Below are 21,359 nucleotides of genomic sequence, written 5' to 3'. Positions count from 1 at the left end.
GGTTTTATTTGAGTCTTTTTGCCATTGTTTTGATTACTGTATTTTTAATTTTTAGTTGCAAACTGTAGTACAAGTAGCTGTATGTATATTCTGTTCTTGAGACAGTCCAAATTAAAATTTGTAACTCACTTAAAACCCCAAATTCATTTGTGTGTAAATTACTGTTTTTTATTCTTTCTAGGGCTCTATTCATGCAAACATTAGTGTTTTTACAGCAACGGAAAACATTTAATTTTATCCTTGAAATCTCTTACAAAATATATGGGCTTTTTAGTTTGAAAAGGAAAGTGAAAACATTCAATTTTCATGATGAAATGAAACAGTCTTTTCTTGATTTTGAGTGTCAGTCTGAATTTACTCTTTTGTCAGGAGAGAAGCTAATTGCAAAAAGCCCATGCTTTTCAATTCTGTTACCATGACTTCTCTTTATGAGTGTTTTCTGTGATGGATTTAGCATAGTTGGTAAACAAGATTTCTTGGAGAAGTTGTGTTATAAACTGTGTCAAAATGTTTGAGTTCTTTCATTTTTTCATCATTGAGTACTGAAAAAAAAAGGAAGTTAGCTTTGTTTAGCAGAGATAATACATGAATATTTCTAAAGTTGAATAATGGAGAAAGGTGTGACTAGAGATAATTACAGATACAGTTTATATATGCAGGAGGGAGATTATGTTCAAGGAAGAAAATGTGCATTATGATGCAGTACACTTAAATTATGCTTATAAGTATCTGCACCATAATTTAACAGTGGTATGGTCTTAAATAATCTTCTCTGAAGAATTTACATAAAACAAGAATTAACATCTCCAGCAAAAAATGTGGAGAATTGTATGGTTATTACAGAGAACTGTTCTGCTCTCATTTACATTTCAGAATTTAAATAGGAAGTTTATTGTTAGGAGTTTCTTTAGTACCTAAAGGAATTTTCTCTTCAGTGTCCCAACTATAGTTTCTTTGTGAATATCAGCAGTGTCACGTATTATGCAGATACTTGGTTTGTAAGCACAGAGATGGAATTCTGTAGTCCAGAAGCTAAGGTCCACCTGCATCACCGAGAGCTCTTTATCTGGGTGCTGAAGTGACACATTAGAACAGAAATTCCCAGAAATGTGCACAGTTCCAGCTTGTTGTTTTTCACTGCAGTAATTCTTCCCAGGTTTGGGGGTTGAGGGCACTGATACTTGGACTTGCTTGAAATCTGTTTCTCCGCTGTGGATGAGTACTTGGAAGAGAAATACATTAGGAGGAAGAAGGAGTATAAATAGACAAACCACATTAGACTCAGGAAATCCCCTGAGCTGAAAATAGTTGGAAACTGGCAGTGTGCTTGGGGAGAAGTTGTACATGATTGGATCGATCTTGCTCTTCCTTTAGCCGCCACTGACATTTTGGGATGCAGAATTTCAGGTTAGACCTTTGCTGGGAAAAGGGACAGACATTCCTGTGCTCTTTCTATCCTCTGGGTGCATTGGTGTCCCTTCTCTGCAGGGACAGGGAGCCACTGGAGTGATTGGTGGCATCACTGGAGTGATGGGGTTTGCCTGCAGCCCTGTGTGAGTTACTCCAGAGCCCTTGGTTCTCCTCTCTGACGGGGATGTTTCTTAGTTATGCTGAACAGCTGTGGGACAGGGATTCTCTGCTCCATAGGACTTATTATTTCCAATTGGGAGTGACAGTGTTGTGTCCAATTCATTCCCCTCTGTGATGGGGTTGCTGTGTTGAGAGGAACTGCTCAATATTGAGAAAGTTGTTTCAATGTTAGGAAAGAACCTAAAGAGGTATGTTGGTTTTCCTGCTGTTTTGGTGGTTTGTGTGTGTGGTTGTTTGGTTGGTTATTTTGGGGAATTTGTCTTTAATAAAGGAGTAGCTAGATGAAGAGAGGGAAGCTGGAAGCCTTGTCAAGAGAGGTAATAGCTCCCCTGAAAAAGAAATTTCATTGTCTTTTAAACAGGTCTCTGTGGATGCTAATGCACAGGGGAAAGATGATGTGAGTGTTATGTTTAAATCACTGAAATGAAACAGGAAACATTTCCTGGTTTGTTGCTTCCTAAACTTTCATTTTACAGTTTTTGTTATCAATGCTGTTTCATAGTGTTGAATTCAACATTCAATATTAGTTGTGAGGATAAAGTAAGGATATGTGGAAGAAAGAATATTACAATATCTCTTCTATTGATCAGTCCCAGTGTTCGTGACCAAATTGTCTGTTGCTACATTTTTCTCTTGGGGTAGCTGTGGAAAAGAAGCTGCATCTTCTCAGTAAGCAGTTTCTGATGTGTCACTGTACAAAGTTTTATCCTGTGCTGAGCCCTTGGATTACTCCATCAAAGGAACCTTGGGTGGTTTAGAACTATTAAGGCTGCTCATGCTTTACTGCAAGTAGTCCTTTGGTAGGTTTTGTAACCTCAGTAAGGATGGCATCTGCACTTCTGTGTTCATGTCATGAAGGCTTCAGAGCCTTCATGACCCTTGGGGTGGCAGTGGATCTCAAGAGGCAGTTCAATAGCTTAAATAGCTTTGATAGGACAGGTGATTAAAGCTGCAGATATTTAGGTGAACTTAAATTAGCACTTAGTAATCAGGCATGAAATAGTGCCATATTTATCCAAACGTAGGATGACACTGATGCATGTGTGCAGAGAAAATCAGCTGTGAAGTGACTCTCTGCTTCTTGACGTGGGCCCCAAGTATGCACCTGTACTTTTCCAAATGGAGACTCCAACTTTCTATTAACTTACTCTCCCACATCAGCTCCCCACCTCGGGAACATTTTTCCTATCTGTCTAGGCCTGCCTAGGTCTGTACCTTCCTCTGTGTGTAGTGTGGGTGCTCTTTCACACAGAGCTCTTGCAGACCGTGCAGCAGAGTTCTTTATTCCTCCTGTGAAGGTCTTGGTGTGAGCTGCTGGCTGCCACCTCGCAGAGAGCAATTCACAGGGAGCATCTTCACATTCACATCGTCAAGTAACAATTTGGAACTTGCCTCCCTCTGCAGTGCCTATGAATTGCCAACCTTTTGTCTCCTGCTTTGCTGATCACATGTAACAGAAGGTGTGTTTTCAGGCTGCTTTTTCCTTTATTTAAACCTTTGGTAAATACAGAATTCTCTGTGTGCTCCAGGAAATGGTGCTTCATCATGATTCAGTGCTGCATTTTTATTTTTAGAGACAGTTTGCAAGGCTTTCAAAGGAGAAATATATTTAATAAGTTAAGCCTTTTTAAAGGGATTTGAGTCCTGTTGTTGTTTCCCAAGTGTGCTGTGCTGGTATGGTAACAGGAGTCTTGCTCCATGTGCTTCTTAGTGGTCTTGCTGCCTTGTGCTTATTGTTTCCTGTCTCAGAGTGCAGCACAATGTTTGCAGCTACTTCAGCTCTTTCTTACATGTGTTCCTGCAATCATCACACAATGAAGTCATTTCCCAGATTTTGCCCTCCTCAGATTTTAAATCCCGAATTAAATCTCTGGCAGAAGTGTTAACCTTTAAGTCAAATCATACTTGATCTTGTTAGATTTTGGTTGGGATTTTTTTTCTTTAGCTTTGATTTAATTATGTCAGAGATTAAGAGAAATGCAGGTGATGTTCAGCTTGGGTGTCTCTAAGGCTTCAGTATCCCAGCCTGTAATCTGAATGGATAATTCCTTTCCCCAGATGCCGTTTAGCAGTAGCCAAATATGCTGTGGACCTTAGAGAGTTGCCTGTTCCCCTTATGTAATGTCAAGCAGAGGTATAAGAATGTTCAAATTGATTTGTGATTAAGCAAGAGGTTGAAGGGGGAATTTTCTGATGTCCCCACATACACTCAAATTCTGTCCACAATAAAAAGATAAGATGTAGGTATTTTTAATATTTAGGCATTTAGAGACCTCAGGGAGGGTGGTCTTGTCTTTATTATTCTGTGTTAAAAAAAAAAAAGTTGTACCTGAGTCTCAGTCATCTTTGTTGCACCTCTCTATGGTGCTTGTTGAAGTGCTGAGTTAATTTACTTACTAGATAGTAATTTTAACTTCAAAAAAACCAAACAACCAAAAGCAAAAAAAACCCTCAAAAAATCAAAGAAAACCCCCCAGTTACTTTAGATCTTTCTGGCCGAGGACTCTGAAAAAAATATATACAAAAGAGAAAAAAAGAAGAACATAGAGAAGAACATAGAAGAACATAGAGCAGAAAAGTATTTATTGAATCAGAGGGGTGCACTATTACATTTTTATGGGAGCAAGAAAAGTATCCAGCTGTTAAGAGAGCTATAAAAAAAAGATACAGGTTAGCCACAGCTCTTAAAGTGTAGATATATGAGAGTGTGATTTCATCCTGTTTCTTCTAGAAGAGATGAAATGTGTGGGGCAGGTCAAATCTAAGATTTTTGGGAAAAGCTTTACTGTAATTCCTGTGTTTAATACTTTTGGGGTCAGAACAATGTACAAACACAATAACAGAACTGACCAGATTTTCTTGTTTTGGTCAACAGTTGATCTATATTATATCCACAAATGCTGAAAGATTATGATGTCAAATTCCAAGCTACTGGAAATAATTAATCTTAGTTGTAATATTTCAATGTACACTGTTCCTCATAGAAAATCTGCTGTTGCTGTAACTAGTAAGAAAATGTATGGTACTTTCTATGCATGTGCTCAAAGTGAGAGCATCAGAACCAACAGGAATGGCTAAGGAGATGAAGGTTGAGCTAGCTTCTTTAGCATTTTGTATCCAACCTTTATTTTAATAATCCATTGTTCATTTTGTCAAGGAAGTGGTGGCCAAGTGGTGACTGCAGACTAAAATTCCCCATTATCAGACAAACAGCAAAAACCTCCAGCAAGATGCAGTGTACCTATTTTTTTTTATATTATGGGAGTTACTGTTATTTTCAATATGAATAGCAGTTTATGGGCTCCCTATGAGCTGTAGTTACTTTGCAAAACAAATGTTGTTGACTGCAATCAGGTGCAGGATGTGCAAGATTTGCAAAGATTTATGAGCAACTAAGCCAAAGCATCTGGCTGCAAATTTGCTATACGTTCATTCTTCCATGTCTAAATCATGTCTGAATTAATTTTGCTGAAAGCCAGAAGAAAGTTTTCTTGTTAACTTCTGGTAGAAAAGTGAAGTAGTTTTCATTTCAAGTAATTTATAATTAATCCTGACAGAAATGCAACACGGATTGAACTGTGTCTTGTGGTGACTTCTTTGAAAGTGCAGCTTTATTTTAGACTCATCAAAATAAGATCAGCCTAAGATAAGACAGTGATTGCAGAATACATGGTTAGTACTGTACCATGTACTTAAGTGAGCCCTCTTTGAAGTATCAGTGTGCACTGGAATGCCAGCACTTCAAAGAATGTTCCAAAAAGCTGGGACAGTGGTTAGCTACCAAGGGGTTAATAAAGATCAAAGAGGAGCATACATAAACTCATACATAAACAGAACTGTTTTTAAACTGGAGGTTAATAACACCATTATCTAGGACAGCAACACCTTAAAGGTGGGCTTGTCTTTTCCCTGACATGGTGCTTTATAATGCGTAAAGGGAGACTAAAATATTTATAGTCAACATTTTTTCTGGATTGCCTTTTAAATGGGGAATTCAAAGCTTGTCAGTGCAGAAAAGAATCTCTGTGATATCTGAAATTGGCATTGTTCCTCTGGTTGTGTTTGCATGCTAGTTAGGTGGGAATGGATTTTTGGTATGATTCCATGAAAACACAGAGATCAGGAGGCCTGGGCAGGGAGTTGTAGCTCCAGTGTCTAACGGGTGAGACAAAGAGCTAACATCCTATTACTGTATTGAAGCATACTAACAGCATTTCTACTAGTTTTTAAAGTGCAAAATCTAGAAATTACAGATCTGTGCTGTCTGTACTGTCGTGTTTATATGGGGAAATATCATGAAACATCTGTTAAAACATGCTTCCCTTGCTGACATTCACTTCTTTTCCTCTACACTGGAAGCACCTGAGGTTTAAACTGTACAAAGGTCCCCTACAACTCTGCAAAGTCCTCAGAGTTCTGTGCTAGGTCCATGCACATGTTGTGCCTGAAATTCATAGCCTGCTTTTTTTCATCTCTTTCCTTTGAAAGATGCAAAGAAGAAAGACACTACTCTCTTCAGGAAACCCCCCTCCACACACCTTTCAAAGCATAGATAAAGGCCAAAGTCCTTTTAGGGGGAAGAAAAATCCTTTAATGACAAAGCCAAATGTTTTCTTGGAGAAGGGTTAGGAGAAGTAAATAGACTATGCTGATTAAATGGATTACATTAGTGTTCTGCCTAATTGATATTATGCCAAAGAAGTTGTACTCAGTGGCCTTGGGCCTTTGTTATGACCAGTTCCTGTTACTACAGCAATAACTGTGGCAGAGATTAAGAGCCTCCCTGCACATTATGTTTTTTTCTTCTTAAGGATTCACTGTTATTTGTGGAAGTCTGTATCCTGAAACTATGGAATATGAATATATGGGGAAAATGAAGATAACATGAGAAGGCAGAGATTCTCTTAATATTAGAGTAGGATTACGTGATATGTCTTTTGATATTCTTTCCTATCCTTTCCTTTCTTTCTCTCACCTGCACATCTCTTTCTCTTATTTTTAGTTACATAGTTGCTGGTGAGGCTGCAGGGTGAACAGGTCACTGATATAAAACAGAATAAAACCAATGAACTCTAACTAGTTTCTGTGCTTTGGTATAGTGTGGCCACACAAATGCTTATGTGAATGCAGCTGAGAGAGGGGGAGAGAGTACAACTGTAACAGGTTTTGCCATTGAAGAAAGTATAGGTAATATAGGCAGCATTTCCAAAGATCTCAGTGCACTTATCAGGATTTAATTAATCTTTAATGTTCTGAAGTAGCTACATTATCAGTGAAGTGCTGTGAAATACACACAGAGTGTAGTTGGCCAAGTAATATTTTAGCTGAGACTTTGACTTAATACTAATCAAATATTTTCCTGTGTACCTTGGTAATACAGGCAAAGTGGGAATCAGGTCAGGAACCTGATTTACTGGAAAAGTAGTTTTGTCTACTGCATTGGTGCTCTGGTTTAGGTTTGCCACGTGGCAAACACTTGTGCATGGGATCTCTGCATGAGATGTGGAATTTGATAGTGCTGCTGAGAACTTGCATGTTAACATCTTCAGTGTTTGCTTTGGCATCATTAAGGTCAATGTTTTATTTTACAAAGTGTGTTGGGTACTTTTGATCATATTACAAGTCAGTAATGCATCTAGATATGAACAGGACATTTTCTAGATAAATGTTTATTGACATGTATGCTAATTGTATGATCTGGTGTAACTTGCGTTTTTAGATCACAGTTCGTGAAAGCTCATTACAAGAATACCGAAGTGCTTCAGAAAATGTTTTACTTGCTATCTAAATTTGCATTTTATTGAGTCAGTGGAACAAATCTTGCATTTTACTATTACATGCAAAATAGGAGAAATTTTAGTTAATACTCTGGACATCCAGGTGAATGGAAATGCAGTAGATTTCAGTTTGCAAGATTAGGCAGCCTCTTACATTACATGGTGCCCTGCAGTCTGTTGGAGGTACTCCACCAAAGGTTTTGCAGTATTTTCCAGAACTGCAGCACGTTTATCTTTGGATTGACAATCAAATCCATGCTGAGGGGTGAATGGATTGAGAGCAGTCCTACTGAGAAGGGCTTGAGGATGCTGGTGGATGGGAGGCTTGATGTGAGCTGTCAGTGTTCACTGGCAACCCGGAAATCCAAATGTGTCCTGGGCTCATCCAAAGCACCTTGGGCAGCAGGGAAGGGAGGAGATTCTGCACCTCTGCTCTGGTGAGGCCCCACCTGCAGTGCTGCATCAGCTCTGGGGTCCACAGCACAGGAAGGATGTGGAACTGTTGGGGTAAGTCCAGAGGGCCAGAAGATGCTCGGAGAGCTGGAGCACCTCTCCTACGAGGAAAGGTTGAGAGACTTGGGGTGGTTCAGCCTGGAGAAGAGAAAGCTCTAGGGAGATCTTACAGCACCTTCCAGTACCTATGGGGACTACAAGAGAGCTGGAGAGAGACTTTTTACAAGAGCATAGAGTGATAGGACAAGGGGGAATGGCTTCAAACAGACAGAGGGCAGGGTTAGATTAGATACTGAGAAGAAATTCTTTACTGTGAGGGTGAGTCACTGAACAGGTTGGAGTTGTTCAAGGCCAGGTTGGACAGGGCCTTGAGTAGCCTGGTCTAGTGGGAGGTGTCCCTGCTCATGGCCAGGAGGTTGGAACTCAATGATCTCTAGGGTCCCTTCCAACCCAAACCATTCTGTGATTCTGTGATTCAATTCTTATTGTTAGGGTTTTTGAAGGTTTGTTTTTGTTTTTTGGTGGGGTTTTTTTTGAGGAAAATGTTTGTGTCTATTGCAAAAGATACCTGGTTTGAGTTCTTGAAGCATTTTACATAGAAGCAAAAGTTTTCTAGATGTAGACCAAGAAGTGTTCCTGAACAGCATTAAAATCATCTGGCTTATGTAATTTTTAAAATTGGGCACCACTATTTGTGTTCTGTGGCTGCTCTTTCATGTAATGTAAAAGGAGCACCCGATACTCTGCATTCTATGAGCCATTGCAACCAAAATGTATAATAAATTATAACCAAAAGTTGTAGTAGACATGCAGTTGGCACTTGAGGAAATTGTGGAGTTGTTCTTTAAGATTTCCTTTCAGATCTGTACTGTTATTTCTCGTGTGTAAGTGGTGTTGCCAGTCTGTTTTTGGCTGTCTACAAAGCTAATGTAGCCTAAGTCTCTGTGTTTGAGCATCTACACCTGAGGAATCGTCATCAGTGATTGATTGCCTTGCTGATGGTCTTAGTGAAGAGACCAAGGATTGATTAGGTTTGGAGATTGACTCACCTGCTTCACTCTATGGTTAAGAGTTCGGACAAGAAGTGTGCAATCTCAAAATTTACCTTGGTATTTTCGCATAGGTGTCTCTGCTTTTAGGTTTGTTGTGATTGCCTTTTGTGGAAGTGGGTTTTCTTGCCTTTGAGGCTAGATAGCCTTCTAGATAGAAGAGGTCTTTTAGAGCTCTTGCTGCCCTCTGTCTCTGCAGATGATTTCTATAATTCCACAGCTGTGCACTTTTACCTTTCTTTCAATTTCTTTGTTTCTCTTTTCTGTTCTGTATTTGTTTATTGGCTGCTTTACTAATCTAAGGATCTGAATGGGGACTTTTGTGGTGTGCTAAAAACCATTCTTACTTAACTGGTAGCTTGAGTACAGCCTTAAGATCTCTCAAACTATTGCTTTTGTAGGTTTGCATTTTCTTTCCTCTTCCCTACCTCACACAGTCCCTGTACAACCCACACTGGTGTATTGACTGTTTCTTTTCTGGGGTCTTAGACATGGCAGAGTATCTTGAAATACAAAATGGATAAGACATTACAAGAAATAATTTTTCAGCAATTGCATGATCCTCTTATTCTCTGGTATGGCTTAGGTTCTATTGAAATCTACACAGGTATGAGGACCAAGAGGTAATTCCCATGCCTAAAATCACTTTGCTATAACACTAGTATAAAACTAGTACAGCAGTTGTTATGTTTTATCTCAAATTGTCTTGTCTTTGAAACTGGATGGAAATGCAGGTTTCTTGCTCTGGGAGTGGAGATAAATGAGCATTTAGACTTTTCCTCACTGCCCACAGTGAAGTGACGTCCTTTTTGCATGACACAAAGTCTTGAGGAAATAGGTTATATTGGTCATTCTAAATTTGATCTCATCTCTGTACAATTTAAGCAATTCAGTTAGATGCATGGAAATGAGAGGAAGCTTTTCTCTCAATTCTGAGTACACAGCCTGGTAATTTGGGAAACTGTTGGAAAAATAAAGCAATATAATGGTTATGCTATTTGAATAAAACACTTAATATAAAAGCTTTGTTTCCATTCAGTCAATATTGTTACTAAGGAACCACTAATTATGTATCATGTTAGAGGGAGCCCTGACAAATCCATGCAAATCATATGATTTATAATTCATAAATCCCTGATCCCCAGAGCAATGTTGCTCTTGCACTTAGACTAATTGAGTACTTATGTTCATCGATCCAGTCCATATAGCACCTTTAGTCCATATGGCAGCCTTTACTGCTGGGCCAGGAACTCCTGCTGTCAAATGTTCCCTCTACATGCTATACTGTCCCCAAAATCTGCCTCCTTGGCCCTTTGCTTCATAGTCCTTCAGTCAGCCGGCAGTCAGTGCCACCCAAATCAGAGCAATATTTCTGCCTGTCTCCCCCTGGTTGCAAAGGTACAAAGTCAGCATGGCACAGCACTGCCTTTTGGGGATGGAACTGCAGTGGTCAGTTGTTCTTAGTAGTAAGCCAGTGTTCTGGAGTGGCTTCGTAGTGTACTGGTGTATACTGGTTCTAATATAAACTGGTTCAAATTGGTTCTAATATGTGTTTGTCCCAGTAGCTGCTCTCAAAAATGTCTCACTTGTAACCATTAGTCAACAAAGGTGTTTATTTTTGGCTTTGTAGGGTTTTGTTGGATGTTTTTCTACGTGCAAAGAGGAGATAATTATTTTTTCTGCCCTCATAATGCAGTGTTTGCCAATACTTACAAATACTCAAATACACAGTCTGATAGTGGTTATGTAGTTGTGTGTGAACAATCAGTGCACCACTGAAGGAGATAGAATCCTATGCAAATTTCATATGCAGAACTGAAAATAAAAGTAAGGGACTAAAGATATATTATGTTTCAGGATAATACTTCATGCCCGATCATTGTTACCTGTTTTCCTAATAATTTGAGCATAGTTTTGTAATGTGCTGTAATTGTAATTGTTATCCAGAAGAATGGCATCACTTAATTCTATCAAAACTGTGGCGAGATAGATGAATGACAAATTAATAATTTACCATCTTTGCATAATACTGTAGCCCAGAACACCAGAAGGATTGATGGCAGAAGAGGTTAACAAATTTTAGCGGCTTCCATTAGCTTTTCATTGTCATATGTTTGTGGTGCCGACTGAAATAAGCTTTGTAGGAGATCCCAGTCTAGGGAACTAATTACTCGTGCCGATTGCCACCCTGATGAATAGACCCTCATTGTATCATTCCCCTGAAGACGAGGAGCTGGCTGTGATTCACGACTGCATCCTGGCTGATATTTGATAATAATTTTAACAGATAAATGTAAGAAGGCAGAATGATGAAGTGCCTATCCATGCTCTACGACTATCAAAGGCATGCACATAGCCAGCTGTGTTCTGCCTTTTTGCTGTAGTCATTAATGGAGAATTTTAAGTTATTAATCGACCTTTGAATAAACCCATATCTTCCTGTATTTTGTAGTTTTCCTTTGGTTTTAATTGTTCCAAAATCATTGGATCTTATAATCAGAGCATCCCAATTTTAGCGTGATGGTTATACAGACAAGTGTGAAAATAAGATACTGGGGAATTTGATTCCAATACTTCAGCATTTTTCTGAAATTAAGCAATTAGGAAGATGAAGACTAAAACTGCCTTTTCTTTGGTGTTAGAAATAGGCATAGAATTCTAATGAAGAACGCAAAGACAGTCTCCATTTTTATAAAATTATTTCCAGTCGGAATTTTTAATGTCTACAAATTGTGTTTGAGAGTAGTGTTATGCAAATCATTTTGGCTTTTGTTACTATGTTTGCTTGAAACCTTGATTTACCATAAATAAAACTAATTTCTGCCTTTAAACCTCAGAACTACAAATGTAGAACCAGATATTTTTAACATTGTGATCTGTAGATTAGTTATACCTATTCATTTGTCAGTGTTGACAGGTATACTTTCTATTAGCTCCTGGATCAGAAATGGAAGATATATCTGCATTTTCACCTATTGTTTTAATACTGGCTCTGTAAACAAAGTCAGTGTTTTTAATTTGAATGTACACATTTTCAGGATATCATGGCTATTCTATGCCTCAGGCATATTCTGTTTGTTTATTTGCCTTACCTGAAATTGGCATTTTTTGTACATTCTCTGGGCTAAAATATTGTTTTACAGTGGCATTCCTTCATGATCATCTAAGCTGATAGTAACTGGCACTTATATATGACCATATTAACAAGATCTATGTATATTTGAAGCATAAAATGGAAAATAATGAATTTGATATAACCTTTTCGAGATGTAATTTTTAAAAGTATGCTTACTGTGTAGCAATTATTACACATCATAACGTGTAGTTTTTAATTAAATGTAAAAACACAACTACATAAACCAGAAATGCAATCTGATTTGCTTGAAAATAGATTGCTGTTTCACTCTCCTGGAATGGTTTATTTAAAAACAGTAAATGGAAAAGAAATGCATTTTCTCGTGTTGTTCTAAGCCTCAGGGGCTAAATGTAATGAATATTTTAAGAGATTATTTTAATTAAATTCCTGCACATCTAAACAGAGTAATATTTTATTATCACATACATAACCATGTAACTGAGGTATTCATTAAAGTTAACACTTTCTGGACCAAGAATTCATGGCATGATTTACTGACCTTGTGCAAAAAGGCACAAATTAGGAAGAAAAATGAAGGGGGACAGACTTTGATTAATATAGGTAATGCTATACCATATTTATAATAGCCTTTTCCCTATTCTGGTTTATAAATGCAGTCACTGAGAAAGGTGCCCTGCTGAGGCTGAAATGAGGCTGAAATCGGAGCACATGCCACTAGAGTGTGGGGAAACTGATCACACTGTCAGCAATTCATTTCAAAATGATGTATTTAGTGCTCATTTCACCTTCCAAGAAAAAAGGGAAAGGAGTTCCTTAGACTGGAAGGTGATATTGTTATTTTCAAGGACATACCTAAGTAAAAGATTGCAGAAAGGGGGGGAGGTTAAAAAAAAAAAGGCAAAAGCAGCGCAAACAAGGAGAGCTTTATGCAGAAATTCAGCGCTACCATGCTGGTTGATAATTGCTAACATATGTGGCTCCTCTGTTTCATTGTAGTCGTCCTCGTGAGTTCTGGCGCCTCGACTACTGGGAAGATGACTTGCGGCGCCGGCGACGATTTGTGCGTAACCCCCTCGGATCGACACATCCTGAAGCGACACTCAGGGCAGCCGGAGAGCATGGTCAGTGTAAAATCTGCCTCCTGCCACCAGCAGCAGGTTACAGGACGTGGTGGGAAAGGCTAGACCTTGGTCCTTGTGGGATGCTAGGAAACGGTCCCAAAGCAAAGGCTTTTGTCGTTGCGGTTCAGGCGTGTTTTTGATGCAAAGGTTACCTGGCCATTCCTGCACATTGGCAATGCTGGTGTTTGCTGAGACCCTTCTTTCCATCTTAGCTGGGCATACTTTGCATACAGCAATTACTGTCCTCAGTAAGCAGAAGAAAAGGGGATGCAATTTTGCCATTAATCCCTGGACGTTCATGTAAATTGCCTGCTTATACTTTAGAAACTTCAAAAGAAGATTTTTTTCTTGTTCAGAAATCCACAGCAATTATTTCAGTTAGCATGTCTGCCTGTTGTTAAAGATACATTAAAAGAAAAATAACATTTCTACAAGCTAAACTGAATCTTTGCTTGTGTGTAAGTCCTCAAGTTTTTGTGCAAGAATTTGATATGGAATAAATAGTAGCAAATGCTGACATATGAGGTATTGCTCAAGCAGCAAAATGGTAATGATGATTTCTACCTGGTGATTTTAAAAAGGGGATTGGTCTTTTTTGACAGTTTTTATTCCTCATTTCGTAAGCAGGGATCATTCAGTTATGAGATGCTATGTCCATTCTAGAGGGGAATGCTTTTACCAAACTATTACAATAGTCAGTTTGAGAATTCTGTAGTAAATCAAAATATAAACAAGCAAACAAAACCACACCCCAAGCCAGTGAACTTTAGGGTTTAGGGTAGAATTTTGTCTTTGCTATCTAAGAAGGGTACACTGATAAGGTAGTAAAATCTTGTATTTAAGTATAATTTTCTTATAATGAAAGCTGAGTACCCTTCACCTTGAAAGCACATGTCACTGAGGAAATAATTTAAATTTAGTTTCTTGTTTTTTTTCTTTTTTAGTTTGTGAATTACTGCATACATATGCAAACACAAATTACGTGTGGAGGGACACATTTTATGCTAATTTTAGATTGTTAAGACTATGGTATGAATATAGAAGAACATCACTGTTGTAAAGTTGGTTTCCATCAGGCATTTTAACCTCTTGCACTCAGCCTTAAAGAGCCATTTCTGGAAGAAAATGTCTACAATATGTCAGCTGATATAATGCCAAGTGTGACATCAGTCCCCTGAAATAAATGACCATACAGAGAATAGTCAATAAAGTGATCTGAAAGCAATGTTTGTAGAGCCCTACATCTTTGACTATAGAAAAAGGAACAAGATGTAGAATTAATTAACCCACTTTTTGCTTTGGGGCTTGTTGTTCTTAATACTTTGTGTTGTTCCTACACCGTGGACTTTAGGGCAATAGGACTTTTTTCTGTTTAATACTCCATGGATAAACAACTACTGCCCCCCTTTCATATTTAAGTTAAATAGATATTTTCACTGTTTGATGTATTCTACCCATATTTTTGTGTTTATACTGTCTGTCAAAAATTAAAAAATATCTTTATTTTTACTGAAAAAATATTTAGAGCAACTATTTGTATTTGTGTTAACTAATTCTTCCATAAGTAAACACACAGTAAGGCAATTATTCATATTTCTTACTAGTGTGGTATTTTCACTAATCCATGCTATATTTCAAGGGGTTGTGGCTTATAATCACTTTGTACTTGACAGGACAATAGTTTTTGTCAATGCAAAGGAAGAGTGAATAAAAGTAGCCTTGTTTCATAGGTAGCTAATAGGCATAGCTGGTAACTAACTCTGGTAATATAAATAGATCTAATTGTTTTCTGTCTGCCTTTCTTTCAGATTTTAAAATCCTTAACAGTCTTCTATTGCACTTAATTTCCTGATACTGTTTTATTCTAAATTTACATACTGTCTTTGTTATCTGTTGTCATTCTGTTTCTTTAGCTATACAGTGAATATTTTAGTTTACCCTAAGTTTTGATTTAATGTGATTTCTGAAAGTATAGCTAGTTGCTATCTGCCTGAGTGTCTGTACACATGCAACTATCTTTTTCCAGGACCTTCCACTGGCAAGGTGTAAAACAAGATGAAAAAGTACAAATTCAAGTTCAACTGGAAGCTATATATAATGTATAGGAGTGCAAAGATAGTCGGGATTTTTAGTTTCATTGTGGGTTTGGCTTTTTTGATGTGTTGTTTTGGGTTTGGTTTGGGTGTTTTTTTGCTTGCATTTCAGAAGGTACAGTTGTCAGAAAGGTTGACTGGAATGGTTACTTGATCTGTTTCTTCCTGAATTGTGTTTATAAACTAATATTAACCAGTCTTGTCTCAGAAATTCCAATTATTCTTAGATTTTTTGGAATCAGACTTTCAGGCCCTGTTTTCATGGTGTAGATATTCCTAGGATTTGCACAGTATTTGCCCCAGTATGTTATGATTTCATATCAATAATTTATCATTAATTATTCAATTTCAATTAGTTTTACATGTATCTGAAGTAAAAGCATTTTTAGATAATGTATAAAAGGTTCCCTACTGCCTATTTAAGGTTTTTTCAAAACATCACAGACCAAAACCTGAAATTGGACATAAGGGATTTTGCCAAAAGGGTGGCAGGGGGAAATAATGCATAAATAATGGAGCAGTACAAGCAGTAACCATGCTTGATAACATGGATTTTAGCTCAGTTTCATTTGAAGATACACATTATCAAGTGCTTGGTGTCTTTCAAATACAACCAGATGTATTCTCCACCCCAGAGTACTCACAATGTAGGAATAATCCAAATTTGCAACTGTGAAAATTATTCAGAAACAATTGGAAGCCTAGATATTGTTCAGTAAAACCTAGAGAGAACAACAACAATCAGCTCTGTTGCAGCCTAGTTATGTGTCTTAGTAGCAAGAACCAATCTTTTCCAAGGATTGATTTGATTTGAAGGAGAACCTCTGGTGCAGAGGTGGCAGAATAAATACCTGAAGACTAATGTTCTCTGTTCAGACAATCAATACCAGCCCCATGACTATACTTCTGGCTACCTTCTAGTTAAAAACAAATTTTTTAATTCTGACAATTTAATTGCCATTCCCAAGTTCACATTAACTTGCTTGGGAAAAAAAGGCTTTAGGTAATTTTTCAAAGGGAAAAGGGGGGAAAAAAAAAGATCCTTCCAAACTGGCTATTTATAAAAGTCAGTCTAATAGTGTATTGTGGGGAAAGGAAAGAGAGGTGAAGGTGCTGTGGTAGAAAGTTTGGGATGGAAGGAGTTAACTCTTTTCTGTTTTCCCTGTCACCTATTGTTTAGAAATGGAACCAAAATGCTTGTATAAATGTGGAAAAAAAAAAAAAAAAAGAGTATAAACCTGTTGGTATTTTGAAATTGACCCCAAAATGCAGTATTTTGTGGGAGAATCTTTAGCTGCTTACCAACCTTTTTTAACAAGTGATTTATTGGTTTTTCTAATTGATGTTTGTTAAAAATTTTGTGAGAGGGGGATTACAGCAGTCTGTAGCATTTCCATCAAGGCAATAGGTGGAGTTCAGGGCTTTGTGGCTGCAAGGGACCAGCAGCTGATCATCTACAATATTGCAGTTGACTGGTTAGTTTGCTTTGACTTGATTAGAAGGATGAAAAAGAAGTCTTAAAAATAATATTTTTAAAACTTGGTTTGAAAGTGATTAGTTTTTCCATTGTTATGTTTTTAAATAAATAGGGAGAGTAGAGGGAAGCTTCTGGGAACCCTTTGTAAACGAGATACATAAAAAGGGATTTTTAATGCACCTTTTCCTCAAATTGTTTTCCCTGGCATAATTACCAGTTAAAAAAAAACAAATCAAAACAAAGCAGTATCATGCTTTCTGATACTTGATTTCTCAAATGGCTCTTAAAAGTTACATGCAAAGCTGTATTTTGCATGTAAGTTTAAGTTATAGGCAAACAATTTAAAATAATCTGTCATTCTAGGAATGGCTAAAGCTTGGTCAGCAACATAAGGCAAAATGTTATTTTTACACCCAAGTGTTACAAAGATTTAACTGGAATAAATACAAATTCACTGCAGATGTGGAGATCCATTTGCAAAAATGTGTGTGAGTTTCACAGAGTGGGTTGGGAAGGATTGCCTGGAATTACATGAATGAGTTATAATTATGAAGTTGTATGCCAGCAGACTGTTGGGTTGAGAGCAATACATAAGCCATGCCTGGAGATCTTGGGAAGGTGTGTGGGAGTGTGTGCTTGGAGCTGCAGGGTTGGAGCCAGAGGATCTAGTCACACCAACTTTGGCAGGCCTGCCAGTGGTTAGAGATGGCAGAGCAGGGTTTGTGACCTGAAATATGAAATCCAGTGTAATACACGTGGGAATGGGGTTTGTCCCATGGTGTCATGCTCCATCATAAGTATCTCTTATCATTAAATAAATGAAGAGAACTAGACCATGGCCTACCTGCATAAGTGCATTTCTCTTACAGAAGAATAGGTAAATCCATGTGGAATATATCCTGTTCTGTGCAGATACTCATGTGAGCATGGGCGTGTTGGTTTTAGATGTGATGCTTTATTCATGTCAGGACAGAAAAAGCAGATTCTGGTTCAGAGTGTGATGTCTCATTTGCCTTCCAGCAGCTAGTACCAGCAGGTGTGTGGACAGGCTCTGCATCTCCCTGTGCCTACACAAGTTTCATGCATGCCAGGAAATACTGGTAACTAACATCATATGCAAAGAGATGACAAGTATTTTACAAATATGGAGTAAAATAATTTATGGTCTAAAATCTTGTATTGAAAAAGGCAGTTACATAAGATACGTGGTTTTGAATCAGCATAATATCAGTAACTGGGGAAAGAATTAAAATCTGAGTAAGTGAAAAAAAGTGAGGCAAGAGATGTATATTTTGGTTATCCAGTCACCTTTGGTTTGGAAGCTGCCATACTGATTTTGTTTTTTCTTAAAGACTGAAGGACATAGCAGCATTTTGGACTAGTTGTACTAAGTATAAAAGTATTAAGCTTTGTTCTTGGCTCTGAATTCAGTCTTAAGTAAGAATAGGTGGAGGGCTAGTTTGAAATCTTCATCAGTATAACACAGATTGTAACAGAGGAAGCAAAAAATAGCAGGTATGTACAGTGCAGATGGGGTTTTTGAAACAACAAATACAGTTTGCCTTCATTAAAAGAAAAAAACAAAAAGGTTAAAAAAAAAGGAAAATAATTTATTATCCTGGACTTCATCCTGAGGTACTTTTGTTCTATTTTACTTTTTTTGATCTTCAAGAGAGTGCTGGTAGGGCAGTGAGTAAGAGTGCATGTGGTGTGTGTTAGTATACCGATGGTAATTTTACTGCTGCTTACTGAAAATCCTCAAGGGGGAGTTAATTACAGGAAAACCTTCCTAAATATCAGCCGCATATTTTCCATGACAAGAAGGTTTTTCAACTCACGTTGAACAATTCCAGAATCTGAGATATCATTATTTACATGAGCACATTTTGTAAAAAAGTAAAATTTGTGCTTGTACAATGCAGTTAAAGCTTTGCAGTAATAATTTTTATGGCTTTCTTACAAGTGACAAATATTGCTAGGGCAAAAGGATCATGTATAAATTGCATTCTATTTTGGATGGCAAGTTAAATTTCTTTTTATTTGTGTTTATGGTTGGTTTGTTTGAGGTGGGAGTTTGTGTTTGTGTTTGCTTTTTGTTGTTGTTGTTTGGGGTTTTTTTGTAAGGTCAAGGCCTAAACCAAAACCAGTATTTGGTCATTTGGGGTTTTTTGTTGTTGTAATGGAGTTTTTATAGTTTGTGTTTGTTTTGGGTTGCTTTTTTTTTTTTTCTTTTTGGTGAGTGGATTTCTTTTTTACTTTTCCACTGAATTGCAGAGTTTTATTATTTGCAATTTACACGCATATATTTATTTAAACAATTTAAACTTTATATATTGCCACCGGGGAGCCTGTGCCTTCTGTAAATGTTTGCAGATTAGCATATTTTCAGAGGAAGCCCGTGGAACTCCAAGTGTGGCAGCAATCAGAGCGAGCAGCCCAGCCAGCAGTGTGTTGAAGTTAGTTGGTCCTGATGTGTTTGGTGAATGTTTTTCAAACACGGCTGTGCCATGGGTATTCTCAGTGTGTCTTTTAAGAAACACTATTTTCATTTTCAACTTTAGGAAGGAAAAAAAAAAGTGGACACATGCACTGCTGTGTTTTGGCAACTACCACGGAGGGAGATGTGCAGTGCGAGTAAATGATTCTCTTTTTTTTTTTTCCTTTTTTTCTTTTTTTGTTTGGTTTTTTGTTTTTGTTGTTGTGTGCTTTTCTTTTTACCCGTCCTTTTTATTTTTTTCCCCCATTTCTGTTGCTGCCTTAAGCTGGTCATTTAAGTAAAATAGATTCGGAGCCGGCGGCGCTGCCGGGCCGTGCGGGGCGGCAATGAATGTCGCTGCCCGGGCTCTGCAGGGATACATCTCCCGGCCCGGGGACCCTGTGCGGGACACGCCAAACCAGCCGCTTGGCCACTTCCCTTCCGAGCCCAGCAGTGCCCCTCCTGAGGCCGGGCCCGGTGGCTGTGCCCCTGGGCAGCAGGTGCTCTGCTCCCTGCCTCCAGCGCCATCCCGGGGCACATTGCCCCCTCAGCCCTGGCACGGAGGGCTGGGAGCCTTTCTGCCTCACCAGCTCCGCTTGCCGCCAACGGGAGCGGGGAGGACGCGGGGCTGCAGGGGCTGCAGCGCCTTCTCCCCGCTGCCGGGGCTTGTCCCGGCGGGATTAGCCCCGGTGCCGTGGGAATGAGGCCGGAGCCGCCTGTGGAGCTGCCCGGCGGGTCTCGCCGCTCCCGGGCCGTGCTGTGCTGCCAGGCCCTGCTCGGGGCAGTCACGGCGCTACCGTGGCTCGGAGCGTGGCTTTTTGGAGGTGAGGGAACACAGCGGGCAGTCGGGTGTGCTCCCCTGCTCGACTTCCCCAGAAAGGCTGCGAGGGAAGGGAGTCTGCTGTATCCTTTTCCCCTCTGTCATAAACACGTGAAATGGAGTTAAACGCTGCAGAGAGCACTGGATAATTTTGAGCAGGCTTAATAGGATTAAAACTAGATGTGTCCTAACATTAGAGGATTAAGACAGGTACTTCCCACAGCTAGTGCTAAACGGTTTTCTTCCTCAACTTCCAATAAAAAAAAAAATAAAAATCACACTCCTTTGTCACTGAGACCTGACGGACAGCACTGTGTCTCATTTCAGCTCCCGATGAGGATATACTTGTCAAAGGAAAGCAGTCCATCAAGAGTCAAGTTTTAGGAAACCAGAACTCAGAAAGCGAGATTCTCTTGGAAGGTGATGATGATATCATGTCATTCATGGAAGAAAGAGAAGTGGAGAACTTGACAGGTAACGTCACCTATCTAATTTTCTCCTCAGCTTCTTTACTGTTGAAGTTCTGATCTCCCTGTCTCTGCAGTGAATCATGGTTTGGGATACACATTGACAATTAACCCACTTCCCATAACTGGGTCATTAGGATAATTTTCTATGCACCTCAGAAACTGGAGGTTTATTTGAGGAGAGTTGTGCATTTTCTCTCTCTGCCTTTTATACCCTTCTTGCTTCTGCAGTGGATATCTATTCTAGAAAACCTTCCTTATAGAAAATAGCTCTACCTTGAAAAGTGCTTCTTTTGTTTTCTTGACCTCATTCCACTCAAATTATTAGACCTAGTGGACAATTAGGCAGGTTGTCTGTAATTTAAGGCTTTGGAGACCTTAAATTTTTTCCTAAGTCCATAAAATTGTACATACTGGTTATTTACTTGCATGTAAAGGATTTGTCCACTTGCTGGATTTAACTCCTTTAAACCCCTTGACATTCCCCCACTGAAGTTCTTTCTCCACAGACTGCAGTCTTACTAGACTTCACTTGGTTTTGGTTTTTTTTTCTGAAGAAGTAGTACTTCAGACCACTGAACTTTATTAATTTTACATAGTCACATGCAACCTTTGCTGATGTTGCAGTCTCAGTGGAGTGGATCCCATTTCTGTACAGTTCAAAATGTAAAACCAGAGTAAACAGTGGTTCAGAGACTGGGAGTTGGAAAGTGGCTTAATTGTTATTTGAGGAACATGGGTTTTACAGGGAAAATGCAAACTTCTGTGTGGTTTTTTTTTACTTCTCATCTGGTATCCCATGTAGATAATTTAGATAAAAATTTCATTTATTGGATAGTTTTGGTTCCCTGAGAAGCTGGTAGTATACTCTTGCATTGGTACGGATCATGCATATAATTCACTGAAAATGGTGGAAGGGGTTATTTATTGGGATTTTGC

General features: G+C 38.6%; 1 protein-coding gene across 3 annotated transcripts in view; it reads left to right on the top strand.

Annotated features, from left to right (window-relative positions):
• The window catches only part of LRBA (LPS responsive beige-like anchor protein), a 365,208-nt gene that overhangs the window by 178,459 nt on the left and 165,390 nt on the right, over window positions 1-21,359 (top strand). For all 3 annotated transcript variants that reach the window (XM_085058223.1, XM_085058224.1, XM_085058222.1), the window contains exons 37-38: window positions 12,963-13,087; window positions 20,281-20,427. In XM_085058223.1, coding sequence (XP_084914349.1) covers window positions 12,963-13,087; window positions 20,281-20,427 — 272 coding nt within the window. The remainder of the gene's footprint in view (window positions 1-12,962; window positions 13,088-20,280; window positions 20,428-21,359) is intronic.

Source organism: Lichenostomus cassidix, chromosome 4, assembly GCF_008360975.1.
Source record: "Lichenostomus cassidix isolate B80296 chromosome 4, HeHo_3.0, whole genome shotgun sequence".
NCBI lineage: Eukaryota > Metazoa > Chordata > Aves > Passeriformes > Meliphagidae > Lichenostomus > Lichenostomus cassidix.
The sequence above is the reverse complement of the archived record's forward strand: the minus strand, read 5'-3'. Positions and strand labels throughout refer to the sequence as shown.